General features: G+C 39.6%; 1 protein-coding gene across 1 annotated transcript; it reads left to right on the top strand.

The window, feature by feature from the left end:
- Positions 1-13607: 13607 nt before the first annotated feature.
- Positions 13608-16358, top strand: LOC137267642 (uncharacterized). Its single transcript, XM_067802120.1, has 3 exons — positions 13608-13721; positions 15226-15772; positions 15814-16358. The coding sequence occupies exons 1-3, from the start codon at positions 13608-13610 to the stop codon at positions 16356-16358; spliced, it is 1206 nt and encodes a 401-aa protein (XP_067658221.1).
- Positions 16359-17257: the final 899 nt, after the last annotated feature.

Genomic DNA, 17257 nt, shown 5'->3' with positions numbered 1-17257 from the left:
ACAGCGCAGCAAGAATTTTGTCACTAGAACCAAATCCAGATGTAACATTCAAAAATTGTCTCTTGTAGTTTCAGCACTAAACAGTTCATTGCCCTCCTACGTGCAAGACCCTATCATCTTGCACTTCAGCGTGGTCACTCAGATCTCAAGACAAAGATCCTCTCAGTGTCCCAAAATACAAGTTGCAAACTTTTGGCTGCAGATCTTTCAGATATCGCGGCAGATACAGTGTGCATATTTACTGCGCGAAGAGCATGCCCTTCAGATGTGGAGGTACTATAGCGCTCTCACTATATATATGTATCACGGAGTGAAGAGTGTTTGACTGCATGTATCACAACTATCGATCCCTAAGGAATGACTGCACCACGGACAAATTATCATGTGGGGAAATTGTGTATATAACTCAATAAATTAAAAAATATTTCCTCCGCTGGTGCTTTTATTGACCATCGTGCGTCACAGGAATGTGATATTTCCCTTTAGAAAGGGATTACATCAATACAAAAATACCTTAAACCTATCAAGACTGTTAAAGCATGTCCTCACCTTACTATGGCCTGAAGGCTTAAAGATACGGTTACCAGTAGAAGTCAGAAATAAACTTAACGATGGTTTAACATGAAGACAGCACACGGTTCCTGAGGTATTTGCAGCCACACATGTAAGGAAATCAAAGTTTTCATTTTGTCTCGCGTGCGTCCTTCGGGTCAAGTCTTCCTTTATGATTTTGTATGTAATGGGTTGATGACAGGAAACGTTCGCTTTTGTTGGTAACGATATTTCAGGGCTATATCTTACCCTGTAGACAAGTGCAAGACAAAGCTATCAAGCGGCGACATTGCTCGACGGTTTGATCATGTGTTGAAGTGACTTGAAGTACCACATAGGCAGCCAGGGTTCTGAGAATGAAAACAGTGCAAACCGATCGATAAACTGGTTAAAAGTAGTTTAGGGTGAATATATGGTGCAGTATTTATAACATTACAGCTCACCCGATTTACTCCCATCGCTGTATTGTCCCGTAGTAAATCGCCCTCGCGAAAATACAGTTTAATTTTCGTATTCTTCCCTGCAACGTAAGCACACGTAGAAAAGCTGTGCAATTCCACGCTTTCATCATGAGTCTTGACCTCGACAAATAATCATGAGAAGAACAAAGTCTATCATTGACAGCTTCTACATTAATCATATCTCGACTTCCCTAGTTGACTGGCATGTATAAACGACTAAGAGAAGAGTGTGGGTGGTTGCCTCTGTTGTCAGACATGATCCAAGTGAAAACTGTTTTGTCCTATCAACTACCACAAACGAAAGAGGGAGGAATGGCACAGCAAATTGTGGCGTTTACTTTGTTTCGAGCATTCATCTCTGAGTCCGGTAAACATAGTGCTTAGGATGCATGTGTACCATTTCGTAAGCGGGGTCCCCATGTTTTACCTCTTTTTCTTGAATATACTGAGTCAAGGGGGACAGGAAACTACATCATAATAATGATCTCACTGACCTTCTCAAAAACTACAAGGTCAAGTATGTCGGCTGGGATAGTTCCGAGGATGAGGACCATTTACAAAGAATATTATATTTTCAACGCGCTCACTTCATACTCTGCATCTTACCACAGATGTCCCTTCAGTTGAAACTACAAGCGTTGCTAAGACAGTAATCAAAGGATCTAGCCATGCAGTAAAGTCAACAACACTAAAGATGTCTCTGTTTTCCATGAAAAAATATTTCGCTGAACGATTTCTTTCACACAAGATGTAAAACGTTATAAAGAAATATCCCTTGCATCTGTCTAAAATAAATGGCTCGGGATTCTGGATAAAAGGGTATATGTGATATACCAACGGAGACCCTTTCTTGAAGCCACATATGTACTCGTAAATACATGGTTATCTGTTTAATATTCTACAAATGCAATCGTCAAGGCCATGTAAGACTGTCTTGGATAAAACAACCTTGTTATTGATATGAGGAGACACGTTAAGTATGAGTTTGTCTGTGGGTTGTACTATCCAGGTATTACGAACGTAAAGAGCGTCCTTTGAAGCGGAGTACGAAGGGTCTTAGGACAAAGCTTTTATCAATCAACAGATCGCTTTGTTCTGATAGTTACTTGTTGGACGCGTTTGACGGTGGACACTGTCCATTGAGAGACAAATCCCTTTGCCATGTTGATTACTCATACAACATAATCTGCGAAACGCTCGCGACTTTCCGGATATACTGTGTAATGTTATCTTGTCTGGCTCCTGTAAATCAAGTTACCATTATGTTCGCGACAGTGCACAAGCATATGCGATAAAGGGTATGAATAACTACATCCATATGGTGCCTCTGCAGAAGCTTGCACTGAATACATCCAATTTCTCTGATCTTATGTCAGATATAATGATGTTTCACTTAATAATCTTTTCTAGACTAACATCCCTTGAGTACTTAGCTGCACCATGTCGAAATATCGAAAACGATTACAGTGTGGGATGCGTTGATGCAAAACTTACAATGTGCGTACGGTCAACTAGGGACACAATGTGACTTTGTAGTCAAAAACAGTTGTCTGTTAATGCAAAATACACTGGTTCTTACACTGATTTCATCAGCGAATAATTCTTAAACATATACGTGGCTTTAATCAGAGTGAGTGAGTTTAGTTTTATCCCGGTTATAGCAATATTTCCATCAATATCACGGCGGGGGGACACCACAAACGGCTTCACACAATGCACAGATTTGGATAATATAAACCGTCTCCTCTTCGTAATAGGCGAACGCCTTGACTATGAGGCTATCCTGTCGCCAACGTTTCACTCAATCCTATTCGATAATCTTAAACTTTTAAAGCAATGCACGGCGCTGAATACCTTCGTCAACATTATATATTTGCATCGTCAGGGAGAAACCTTTATTGCTATGAAAACAGACATACATTTTGGAGTTTGACCTCCAGGGCAACCATGTCTATTTTCAAAATTAGTGTGTAAGACTTTCTGCATATCTCCAGCAGTAATATGGCTGAGACAAATCACATATTTGGTTGAACGATTTCCTTTCTGGGATTCAAAAGTACTAAATGTGCATTCACGAAAATCTTTGATATTGGGCATTCTGAGAACCTTTCGTCTAATGTTTTTTCATGGAATAATGATACGTTTAAACTTAGCACACCAAGAATATATTTCAGGCGGATTCAAAGATTCGAACGCTGTATCAGGGAACAATGATATGGTTAATGAACTGGTATTAAGCCAATCTTTCTGTCGAGACAAGACACAGACAGATAAGAACAAATTCTTCGTTCAGTAAATATTCCTTTGCTTATCGTTGCCAAAGAGTAGTATTGCCTGCTTTTTACACCTTGAAGGTCTGAAAAAACACAGTCTGCCCAACATGACTACACTACATACGTTTTCGCAAAACCTATGAAGACTACACAGGGTTGAGTTACTTCGGTATGAGATGGGACGGGATGAGATGGGACGGGATGAAGCGAGACGTGTATTGTCATTCACAAGGGAACGGAACATCATCTCTTGCCGCCTCAATATTAAGTTAAGGTACAATATGTTTCTTGGTCCCATTTCGAGACAACGTTCAGACAGTATAATTTGTGTCTTGTTAGAAACTGAGTTACTGTCTCTATGAAATGAGGAAGCCAGCTTTTGCTAGATTGAACCATACCCTTAAAGATCATTACACGGTGGATATATGTATGCCAGTCGATGACGTTCAGATCTTTCACAGCAAGTCAGAAAATTAACATTTGGGTGGGTAAGGTTCATACGCCAGTTGGAATTACCATGTAGAGCAGAGATTTTAAGATGATCAGAGTACTGATTTGTCATCAGTTTTACAAAAAGATTTTAAGTGTTGGAAGTAAAATATATTTTTGGTGAACTTATACAGTTTCCTTTAGCAATATTTTTCATGATAAAATGTGTAAAGTTATGGTGGATATTATTGTAAATGCCAGACGAGAGGCACCTGAAACAAGATATGCTAAGATATGCTTATCACTTTTGATAAAGCTGTCAGGAGATATAACATCAGGAATTGACTATTTTCAGTTGGATTCAGACATATTTGGATGGCAAAAGAAGTAGGTGTGTGAAGCCGTTTTCGCCATAAATTTTATTGTCAACTAAATGTTTACTGCAACCTGTAAAAAAATAGTTGATAAATGTCAAGAATCATCTTTTCTAGTAATGCATGTGTCAAATGTGGTGCAAAAGCCTTAATGTACGGATTGAAACAGGAAGATGGGACAGCACACCGAAAGAGGAGTGGTTTTGTGAATACTAATTATGTCATTGAGGATGAGAAACATTCTATATTAAGTTGTGTATTGTATGACAAGCATAGAAGAAATTACTTCAACGAATACAAGGTTCTCCATATATCGATAACCATCCAAATGTTAAACAATAACACGCAAGCTTTGAAATTGGGTGCATTTATAATTTTGAGTTACGTATAAAACAATGGTCAGAACAAAATGCTGTATAATTATCATAATGAATGTATTTGTTAAATAGCACAAATTATCAATGTGTGTAGGTTTACCATTTTCTTGTATTAATATATATTTCTTTGGAAGGCATTTTAGAAGTTGTATAGAAGAAGGAAACCCTTCTTTATCGCATTGGGTGCGAAGTTTTGGTGCTGGTACTACCACTGTTATCGAGCAAGTGATACAGAGAGTTGTAAACATGGAGAATATTTACATAGCTGTAAGTGTCTATATTATTACGAGAGGGTATTTTCTGTAAATTGCGTTACTGATTAACTGATAATTATCATTTGATCACATTGTTTAGAGTTTTGAGTGATAGTTATTATGGGTCGCATTTCGTATCCTAAATGCTCAGTGCTAATTTTTAGCGGCACGCCTTTAAGGTACCACTTTAGATTTATCTCCCTTTTGAGTGTGTGTTTTGATTAATTCTTGACTTTCGGGACGATGCGAGAAGGTGCTAAGTTAAAGCCGATGGTCATATCGTACTCGAATATTCAAGAATCAGTGACTGAGGCCATGAGGTTCTCCTAAGTATTGACCTAATGCTGATTGAAACGCAGGGAACACTAAGTCACCTTAATGTTACGTATGCACAACCAGGGATTCCATCGAGCCCTTTGGGACCGACGTGTACTACAAAATAAAGGAATGAAAGTTATGAAACAAAATTATGCATACGTTTTCACAGTCTGGAAAGTGAATATGAATATAAATTGGTAGCGTTACTCAAACTCTCAGACAAACAAAATTGCTATCTTTCAAACCAAAACTGTCAGTGAAGTTCTAAAGCACACAATTTCCAATACCGAAGTCAGTAATGTTATTCCAGAACTCTAGTCAATTCAAGGAAGTAAAACCCACCTGTGGATGCATGGCTCCGAGCTTACATAAGAGTAATACATGAACAGCACATCCTGACATGCTAGTCCACTTCACCATTATTACCATTATTGTTTATACCTGAAGATGATCACTGCTTCAAATACCCAGATGACAACTTCTACATTTCATTCTGTGTAGAGCTTTACATTGTTGTGATGTGAGAGAGTAAATTTATCTTTCTCGCTTTTAAGGACTTTTGAAATTATTAAGCTTTCCTGGGTAAATACCAACCATATCACAAGCATTATTAAGTAAATATATATTGAAAATATCCCTGGAGAATGCTGTCTGGTATATTATGTAAATACAGAGGTGATTGTGTGGTGAAACGTGTGGCGGTCATTTTGCATGTTTTCCCTGCAATTTGAATGGCGTGTCGACCGCATGAACTATTAAAACAGGCGAGTCTATTTTCCATTGTAGAATTCTCCCAGTGGGCACAGAACATATCGGTGTCATATCGGATTGTGTGTGTACAGGAACATCTTGGAGATGTTTTTATATGCATCGTGATCTACTTATTGAGACAACCGTTCTATTACATCTACTTTACAAGCGATACTAATGTGCGTGTCCATGTAGAACATCGTTTTGATCGTTTTGTCATTCACTATCTGATGTTACAACAACAATGTGACATTTGTATCGATCGAGCGTCGTCTTTAAATAGTTGACGTTAGCTAATTCGTCTATTCTCATTCAGGAGTGAGTGAGTGAGTTTAGTTTTACGTCGCACTTAGCAATATTCCAGCTATATGGCGACGGTCTGTAAATAATCGAGTCTGGACCAGACAATCCAGTGATCAACAACATGAGCATCGATCTGCGCAATGGGGAACCGATGACATGTGTCAACCAAGTCAGCTAGTCTGACCACCCGATCCCGTTAGTCGCCTCTTACGACAAGCATAGTCACCTTTTATGGCAAGCATGGGTTGCTGAAGGCCTGTTCTACCCCGGGACCTTCACGGGTCTCTCATTCAGGAGGAATTCAGGAGGAATCACCAAATAATTATTTTTCCATCAAACCTACATAACCATTCGAATTTGAGGACAGGTTCACTGCACACCATGTATGTCCCAGGTGAAGGGAAATGGATGCAAATACATCACTTTGAAATACAGTCAGTTACCTTTATGACAAACATCCTCATGATGGATTTATCGAACTGGATTTTTTGGGCGCGACCACTTACTGTATATTCCAGTTGAAATACGAACGAACTGTTATTTTAACGAACTAAGAATGGCCAATTTGAGTTCGTTATAAACACAGTTTGATCCTGTATTTATTTACCTATTTTATTTTCCAGTCTTTCCCAGCCCCGGTTGTGAAACGAAACGTTTCAGAAAACGAAAAGTAATTTTTCAACGGTTTCCAGTTCATACTTTTATTCCTTTTCTTCTCTGTTAATAAAATACTGTTAATCGCAAATAATACGGAAATTGAAAATATATAAATAGTTACTAGTGGAAGCCGCTTTCGGCAATATTAGATGCCACAACAAATCGAATCATTTTCAAATGTTCAACAGTTCGATTGTTTTTCCTGCCCCTGGAGTAATGCTTGTGGAATTAGAAGAATTTATTGTGAAGTGAGATCACACGAACTTCCACGATTTATATCTTCTTTTACCCTACAATTTATGAACTCGTGATAAGGGAATGCTATTCCTAAAACACAAGACTCGTCAAATAGTCGAGGACACACGCTAATCAGTTGATGTGGAGCTCCGCACCTGTTGCTCAATGTTTCCATTCTCATTTTATCTGTTTTATTAGATTACGTTTGGTATTTCTGTATTGATCAGTGGCGATATATGTTTGTTCATATTATACCAATGGGGACACCTTGAAAATACCGCCTATTTAGTGTAGATACCAAAGGCCATTTTACAAAACAGATATTGTCATGAAAGTATTCCCTTCCCTCCCCTCCCCCTTCCCCAGTTTGATTATATGGATCAGAAAATGGAAACTGGACACACTGACTAGATGTGTAGAAACCCCTCCATCATATGTTGCTTCGCGAGTGGGGCCAATAGCTAGAATCTAATAACACGTGCCAAAAATGTATCAGTTATTGGAATAATTCACATTTTCAAAATCGATGCTCACTGACCAGAATTTTGATCTACTGCTTGTTTATTTGAATAAAATAGTCCATTACACCACACCACAACATGATAGACTATGAATTCTCAACAACATTACAGCACTATCTTGATTTCCCTTTGTGATGAAAGTAAGAGTTGGTAGGTTTTGCTTAGCAATTCTTCCACTGTTCCCACGCACGCATTGCATGCAAACGCAGCATAAACATTTCCACAGTGATAATGACAACGGCATGAACAAATCATTTAATTCATTGTGGCGAAATCCGACTTTAGAAAACTTTTAGAAAACAATAAGCAATAATGCATTACAGGTCAAAGAGTAACTTTACTTGTGCTCGCTCCTAAAGTGCTATTGTTTTATTTAACACTTTCAAAAGCAAGTTTTAAAATAATGAACCTTCGGCGTCCATACCTCTGACAGATATCTGCACTTAATATCATATTTCAGATAACACTGGAAAAAAGAAATATTAAGGAAGTCATGCATTTTGAACGCATTTCTATACTTAAAGATGACAATAAATATGAAATTGAATTATATTGTTATAATGTTTTGTAGCAGTTGCTCTAATAAGCAAATTGGCTTCACACATACCTGATGTTATGTACACTCTCAACTAAAAGATCTGTTTACACTTGCAACGTTTTCTAACTCCCAATTTAAATGAAGTCCCTCCGGGAAGAACTGTCTGACTGTTAGGTTTTGCTGTCTTTTCGATCATTTTCATAGATGGACATGAAAATACACATTCTTTATTAGTAAGCTGAGGATACCTGTTCGGTATGAATAACGTGTATGAGCTGGTACTGTGACTACAGTGCGTGACTTTAGGGTTAGCTATAATTCAGTGGGACAGAAAAAACAAAACTGAGACTTATTATCTCCTAGGCAGGACTTAGTATCTCCTGTAGGAGATGCTCGATATGCGAAAATAGACATTAATCAGAAACGGAAACCATTTCCTTTTTTGTTTCAGTCACGTTTTTAGAGTTTACAGCCACGTGTTTCATTTACGTTTAGAGTCTACAGTTATGTGTTATATTTACCATTAGAGTCTACTATCAAGTGTTTCATTTACTCTAAGAGTCTACTGTTTCCTTCACCATTAGACCCTTGTGTTCAACTATACTACACATCAAAAGTTGAGACTCACTAGTGTAGGAGTAGCCGCATACTTCAGTCAACTGTTCAAAACTAGATTTTGCAAAATATACCTTTCTGTTTAAAGGTAGAGTTTACACATGAACTGATGTATAATAAAACAAATTCGTAACGTTGACAAGATCATAGTCACTCGTTCAACAAATTATTACACTCGGTGAAAAATGGCAAACTGTTTTAAAAAAAAACCCTTTCCACCATGACGCAGCAGTTCACATACACGTTATGTGCAGATGCTTTTCGGCAATTTAATGAATCATCTTCGTGCATTTAATCTGCATAAGGTTTGCAGTTGTTTTCCCCAAGATTGTGGAGAAACTCTTCTTCGTTGTAACCACGTATACATATGTAACATATAGAGGGTACGGTGTTATAAGTGAGTTTAGACTTTTAACGGGTAGTATAATTGTTGCATATTACTTTCATCTGTTGGACCGACTTTACTCGCGCTCAGTTTGCCCTATTGTTACGCGTTGCAGTTAGTTCACTGTTACATGTTGCACTTCGTTATATTTTTTATTCTGCGCTTGATATTTTAGAGGTCGTCCCACATTAGTCATAATCCGCGTGCACAGACGTGTCTATCGGAGGCAATCTATGCGTACTAGGGCTGCAATGTATCGGGTGACATTCGATTCGAATCGACTTTCGATTTTTAACTTTCGATTTCGATTCGAATAATTTTCAGAAGACAATACACACAAGATGACTTAAAAGTTATAATGACGTATACCACATTACCATATGCTTACTTTAATACACTGAGTAAGCAGATGAGATATTCTTCGAGCCATGTTTGGATACAAGTGAGGTATTAAATTAAAGTTCCAGCCTACTGTCAGAATAATAATTTAAAAAAAACATACAAAAAGAAGGCTCTCTTTCACAAAACGTTTTATTTACCAATATTATCAACAAAGATCTCCCATATTTGGAATAAACACGGAAATAAAATATAACAAACAAAATCACTCATCTTTGAAAGGCATTATAAACAAAAATCATTACCTCCTATATTGCTAAGGTGTAGAAAATACTGACAGATGAATGATTTAATATCACATGAGTTAGCACCACTGCAAGTAATAAGTTAATAACAGGGTAATTCTTAAGTTCGTAACTTCATATACCACAGTTACTGTGGCAGAAAAGTTCCTCAAATTATGTATGAAATGTTTGAAAGGGCTCCGGCAGCCACTTCAACAATCACAATACTCGCTGGTTTTCATTAAAATGAATCAACTGTCCTTGACACTGATAAAATATATCAGTGAAAATATAAACTGATTTTGAATGTAAGTGGTAACCTACAAGTATAAAATTGCCTCCAATTCTTTAGGAGAAATGTCAAAGTACCAACGTAATCACATGTTGAGAACTCAACAAGAATTTATATCTCAGTCTTCTTTCAAAATACAAAGTTGCAGCTTTAACACTTCTTGAGAACTCAACCGGAAAGCGTCTCCAAGCCACCAGTAAAAACAGTCTGAACTTAATATGAAAGCATCTCCAAGACATTATTAAAAATACCAATATATCAGCTTAGGAACATTTTATGAACTCAATATGAAAGGATTGGAAGGCTGGTATTTGATTCTCGGCATCTGGCTCTGCATTCTCTGGTCTCTCAAGCTTCACCTGGAAATATCAACATTAATAACCTTAATGTGCAATACACATAATACTAACATGTTGATGTAACAGTGAGAATGTTGTGACACATCAATGAACTTTCATGATGATTCTAGTTGCAAATTCATGTTTACTTCCTTACCCACTGATCAAAATACCTGCCAAAATGAGTATTTAAACATCTTGTTTCTAAAATTCTAAGTTATTCAAAAATAAAGATGTTCACAATGTACATCAGATACAAGCTGAATGAAGTGATTATCCAAAGAACAAATTTTTAAAAATAAATCAGCGACAAGAGCCTGTTTGCCAGCTGATATCATGTGTTGACCAACGGCAACTGCCTTCTGTGCCAGGGAACTGTATACTTCATGTCTCCTCTGATCACTCAGGTGCGGCATAGTTTTGAATCGAAGGTCAAGACAGGAGCTTTCATGTGGGAAGAGGAAAACCGATGGATCACCATATCTGAAATCAACAGTTGAATCAACTGTGAATGAATGATAACACCATGTATGTCACATACATACGACAGTGACATAAACGTAAAAGCATCAGCCAAACAGATTGAAGTGAGTGGGTGAAATGTATTTTCACAGTGTAATGGGCAATATTTCAGCCAGAAGGCAGAGTGACAACAGGAAAGGACAACAGAGGAAAGATAGAGAGCGAAAGGAAGACATGTCCTCATTTAGGGGCCTTTTATGCGAAGCTATGGGAAGCTGGGAGACTTTTCTTTTTCACGCTGTCACAACACGCCAAGGAACCCCAAGGGGTCAAACAGATTGGCAAAAACTGTAGTCTAGGTTGTTTCAGTGTTTATCAAATATGACGTGCACTCACTACTGTTCAAAGTGTAAATTAATAATCTTGTGGCCTCAAAGTTATAAAAGTAATAGATAGTAACAGTATACTCAAATCAAAATTGAAGTAAAAATAAATTATCAAACCTTGGCTCAAGGTTGTTGTGAATCGCTTCCTTCACTGCAACCACCAGGGGAATATCTCCTTCAACTGGGGCAAGTTGTCTCAAAACCATCTCTTTCAGCGGTTGTATCATCGATATGGTTGGAGACTTCTCATCACAAAGAATTGTTGTTATCATCTTCAGTGGTCTCAAGACATGAAGCACTTTTTCAGCTGCAGTTGTGTCATCATCGGATAACTTTTCAATGTTTTATCAGTTTTTTCACTTCTTTTGTCAGAAGAGTAGCCTCTATTGCCTGTTCTTGCATAAGAAATGTCTCCAACATATCAAATGTTGAATTTCACCTTGTAGCTATATCACTGATAAGCTTGAGCTCAGGTACTCTAAAATAGCTTGCTTGACTTTCAGTACTGCTGTTGCGTGAGCTCAGGTACTCTAAAATAGCTTGCTTGACTTTCAGTACTGCTGTTGCAGTTGAGCTTCTGTGAAAGAATGACAGAATGTTCCTGATCTTGGTCAACCGTTGTTCAAGCTCTGGGTGTTTCAAACATTTTTCTGTTGCCACATTTAAGGTATGTGCAAGGCAACCATCATGGGGATTTGCCTTCATTAGCTTTGCAGCATTGACAATAGTCTTGGCATTATCAGTTGTCAGAGATGGCATTTTACCCTGTCTTGTCAAATCCCAATTGACTACAACTTCAGTCAGAAAGTCTGCAGTGTTTTGGGCAGTATGTGACTCTTCCTTTTTTCGCCTGTACGACATGACTTTTCATATCCCATTCATGAATGTAAAGTGCAGTTACTGTAATATATGACTCAGCTGCTCTCGATGTCCACGAGTCTGTTGTCAACGAAACATATTCAGCCTGATTTAAGTCTCAAGCCACCAGTTTGCTGGTTTCTTTGTACATATCAGGTATCACTTTCCCAGAAAAATGGGTCCTACTTGGAATTTTATATCTGGGTTCCAAAGCAGTTATCATTTCTCTAAAGCCAGAATTTTCAACCACTGAATATGGTCTCATGTCCTTGGCAATAAATTTGCCGATTGAATTGGTGATCAACTGGGCACTAGGGGAATTGTAAACCAAACCTGTATGGTCCTTGAAACAATCTTGCAATATCCTTTGCGAGGCATCCCCTTTCCTTTTTATAACCTAACATAGCTCCTTATCAGAATCCCTTGGCTTGGCATTTTCAACGATGCCATGTCGTCGTTTGAGGTGCGACGCCATACTTGTAGTAGATCCTGCGACGTATTTCAGAGTACACTGGCATAATCTGCATATGGTTGCCGACTTATCGGCTGCCCCTTTTCTTAAAGAAAACCCAAAATACTTCCACACAGGAGATTTTAAGGGTCCGACTCCGTCAACACAGATCGCTGCCATTTTGGTTGTGACGTAGCGGAAGTGGAAAGATCCAAATGTACAACTCGATAACAAATGCAGCTGCTCTGACACTGCAGTCGCAACAGACCCAGTGAACCAGGCTGTAGCAAATGTTCTGAATGTGAAAAAAATATTCGATTCGAAAATGTTAAATCTGGATTCGAATCGCGAATAACGATGGCCGATCGTTGCACTATTAATGCGTACTTGTATCCTTATACTTATACAAACAACTATACTGACAATCTTTTGCCTTCTAATTTCGTATTGCTTTGCGCCACATTCAACACTTTTCCACCCGAGTTAAATCAACTTGTAACCAATGACGAAAAAAACAAAAGCGCAAACGAGCGTTATATCTGATCGAACCTAGCCTCATATGAACAGAAGCAGAATACCCAGAAATGCATTTAGATAAAGGTCCACGTCACCAAAACGTAACACACTCACACACACACACACACACACACACAGAGAGAGAGAGAGAGAGAGAGAGAGTGTAGTAATAACCATGCAATTTAATAACCATACGTCATAATCCGAACCTTTAAAAGGATATATAAAGTACTGCGTGGCAGATAGTATGTCTTACGTGGGAGATAGTCAGATATACGTAGGCGATAGTATGTCCTACGTAGGAGATCGTGACACCAAAAACAATTTCACCGTGGCCCAACTACGCTTCCGTAAATGAATGAGTGAGTTCGGGTCAACGGCATGTATTCCAGTTTTATCAAGGCGAGGTCTGTTTGCTTGTTGCTTAATGATACGTTCAGCAGTATTACAGATATCAGGCGATATTCGAGTCTAGACCAGACAATCCAATGATCAATATCATGAATATCGATTTACATAGTTGCGATACGATGAAAAGTGTGAAACCAAGTCGGCGAGTCTGACCACCCGATCCCGTTGATCCTCTTACTGGTCGCCTCTTACGACAAACATGGGGTGCTGAAAACATGCTGCTACGATGAAGCGTGTCATCCAAGTGATCATTGAGCCAGACCACCCGATAACGTACCGGTATAACGGCATATTGAAGGGAAGCCCGGTGTGGCGTGGCTTGCTCAGTGTTACTACTTTGGTAAAATTCACTAACGATGTTATTCTCCTGACAAACCTTGAAACATTTTCAGGACGAAAACGGATTCGAACTACCATCATGTGACGTGTTCCCGTCATGCCCAAGGGATGCGACTCTTGACAACACATTGAAGCTCTTCAGACCGCCCTCTACTACACCACAGTGTGACATCATTTATCAATAAGCACAATGTTTTAATTTGATCTACGCGCAAACAACCAATTCTTAAAAACGTTTCACGGTTCTGCACATGCAAACATGCGTTCAACAATGTCGTTTTCTGTGCATTTATTAATATTTGATATGGAAACCATGCTGGGTTTCAGTTAATATATTAGCAATTTATTCATATTTCTGTATAAATAATGCAAACATCACGATGTATTTTATTGTCCTGGTGGCAATAACATGTTCATTCATGTTTGACGCTCGCTGCAAGTAGCTTTTATGAAGTTGTTGTTGACACTGAAGATAACGAGAGCATTTCGAATAAAGACGGGCAGTAAGGTCGCCAGGTGGTGAAAGTGTCCTGGCTGTGTTCTGGACGTTTCCAAAGAGGAGCGAGTGAGTGAGTGAGCTAATTTTACGGTACTTTTAGCAAAACGTGAGCAATACTACGGCGGGAGAACCAAAAATGAGCGTAGGGAATAGAATCCGGGTCAAGTGAGGTGACGGGCGCTTGAGCCACGAGGCTAATCCCCGTTACAAAACTAATGACACCTTTTCCTGTTTGTACTGTCCAGTGACTCTTTCCCGGCCAATATGTATCGAGGTTCTGTCTGTGTCTCTCCCTCTACCATTATACACACACGCCTAAACATCAATTTGTCGTACTTTAACGTTCACATGTCGTTCGTCAGGACGCCTCCAGATGCATCCGTCCTGAAAGCCCAAAATGAATTCACTTGATAACATTACACGATACACTGGGTCCCATAGCCTCCGTCTAAACATCATCGGCGTCTGGCTAGTATGTGTCGAGATGGTTCAACACGAGATCGCTGTGCGGACATGCAGGACGACGACTCCTAATCGTCTGGATACTTGCTCCTGCAGCCTGACGCAACTGACCAGTGATGTGTTTGGCTGGAGTTGACTTAATAAGCCTGCTTTCTGATTAATTGATTCAGAACGTGACCAAGGGCGCAGTGCTTGTGTGTAGCAAACTTTCAGCAGCATGACTGGGGGCTGTTTTTAATCGAGTCTGGACGAGGCGATCCAGTGATCAAAATCATGAGCATGGATCTATGCGATTGAGATAAAACATGTGTCAGCCAAGTGAAAGCCACTAAACGTAACCTAACGTAAGCTGAAATATTGTTTTATCTGACAAAGTCACTCACCCAGCATAATAAGTAGAAAAATAATATGTTCCTATAGAAGGGATTAATTGTTGTTTAACACTGCACTCAGCAACATTACAGCGATTTGATTGCGGCCTATAAAGGGAAACTGGAAAGATTTTGTCCTTAATGGGCATTTAGTTTTTTACAACACTGCCCAGTTCCTCTCAAGTCTCCTCGCTCCATTTGGCAAAGATGGCAAGTCCTACATCAGCGACTCTTCATCCTTCGTCAACCAGCTAAAAGAATCCAACCTCACAGGCACCGTGGTCAGCTACGACGTCGTGGATCTCTTTACCAACATCCCACTAAAAGAAGCCCTGGACATCCTTCGCAGCAAGTTAGCCATCAGGATAAATGACTTGGACACCCACCTCACCATAGACAGCATCATCAACCTCGCCCGCAGCTGCTTTGACACCTCTTATTTCACATTTAATAGTAAGATATTCAAGCAGATCCACGGTCTCCCAATGGGCTCACCCCTTTCTCCTCTCATTACAGAAATCTTCATGACCTCCTTCGAGGAAGCAGCCCTCTCCACAGCTCCGTTCCAGCCCCTCTGTTGGTACTGCAAAGTCGACGACACCTTCACCACCATCGCCAATGACAACGACCCCAGCGAGCTCCTCAACCACATCAACGACCAACATTCAAGAATCAAGTTTACCATGGAGACAGAGACCAACCAACACCTGCCTTTCCTTGGTGTATCCCTCACACCAAAGACGATAGACTCTTACCCTCAGTATACCGCAAGCCGACGCACACCGACCAGTACATCCACTACAACTCCCGCCACCATCTTCAGATCAAGCAAGCTATCATCGCCACCCTTACCAGACGTGCCAAAGCTCTCTACCATCCTGATGCCCTAAACAGTGAACTGGACCACCTCAGAGAGACATTCACTACACTCAACGGTTACCCTGCCCAACTCGTCACAGCCACCATCAACAAGACCATCAAGGACCGAGAACCCAGCCTCGAGCCTTCTCCATCACCCATCAGAGTAACCATACCCTACCTTGGCCCCATCAGCCATCAGATATCACGCCTCATCAAGGCCAAAGCCAGCATCGATGTCACCTTCTCTAGTGGCAAGACCATCAAGACCTACCTAAAGGCCAACGGTAAAGCACCCAGCTGTGAACACCCTAACCTGATCCCTTGCAACTGTGGCGACCTATACATTGAGGAAACGTTGAGACCAATCAACACCAGAATGAAGGAACAACAGACCTCCATCAGCAAACTCGACCAGAAATCGGCCATCTCTGAACACATTCTCTAGAACCCTGGACATTCAATTCGATGGGAGGACACTAGGATACTATCTACCAACAAGAACTGGTGTCAAAGGAAACTACAAGAGGCCATCGAGATCCGGAGACAGAAACCAGCAATCAACCGGGACCAAGGAGTGTACCTACCAAGTGCCTGGGACTTGTTGATAACTTAATCTTATCTTTCTGTGTTCATTCTGTCTATGTAATTTATTAGTGTTTACACGACAGTTTGCCAATATATAGTCAACTTGTGTTTGTACATCATCCCCTTATCTACTTGTGTTTGTACATCATCATCCCTTATCCCCAATCATGTAAATCATCTACAGTCATGTGAAATGTAATCACCATTGGCTTCCATCCTTAATCCCCAATCTGTGTTAAGTGAACATAATCCTATCATGTGTAATGTAATTACCATTGACTTCCATCATTCTTGTCATAACTGTCGGCTTCCTATCAGTGCTTGTTTATACTAGCTTCCAGCTTTCGTTAATTCATTCCACCTGTTACTTTGTTAATGTTTTACCTGTACATATAAATAAAGCTCTGAACCCCATTCTCATTCACCTGATGAAGGAGTAAGCATTGACTCCGAAAAGTTGTGTTCCCATAATAAAGAAGTTGATGTCCATAAAATCTTCATTCTTATGGAAAGCTTTTATACAATCCAACAGAATCATGATAAAATTAGGCAATATGGTATATCTTTATAATTTCTGCTTATTCTTGTTCCTTCACTCCGTTCAACCGGAAGCTGGCACGGGTAATGCAAGAACGATCTGAATACCGCAAGTGGCGTTCAAAATGTTGAATAAAATATATTTCACGTGAGTAATTATTAAACATGGGATAGGAAATCTGAGAGCACAGCCGAGTGAGGAAACGGGAGTGTACCTTTGAT

This window comes from Haliotis asinina, chromosome 16, assembly GCF_037392515.1.
Source record: "Haliotis asinina isolate JCU_RB_2024 chromosome 16, JCU_Hal_asi_v2, whole genome shotgun sequence".
Taxonomy (NCBI): Eukaryota; Metazoa; Mollusca; class Gastropoda; order Lepetellida; family Haliotidae; genus Haliotis; species Haliotis asinina.
Note: the sequence above shows the minus strand (reverse complement) of the source record. Positions and strands in the feature narration are given on the sequence as shown.

What these genes read in the sequence shown, in the direction of transcription:
- LOC137267642 (XM_067802120.1), top strand. Translation starts at nt 13,608, where the DNA reads ATGAAGCGTGTCATCCAAGTGATCATTGAGCCAGACCACCCGATAACG. An exon ending in TGCTCAGTGTTACTACTTTG is followed by an intron (nt 13,722 to 15,225) that starts GTAAAATTCACT and finishes AACACTGCCCAG; the next exon opens with TTCCTCTCAAGTCTCCTCGC. An exon ending in CCAACACCTGCCTTTCCTTG is followed by an intron (nt 15,773 to 15,813) that starts GTGTATCCCTCA and finishes TCTTACCCTCAG; the next exon opens with TATACCGCAAGCCGACGCAC.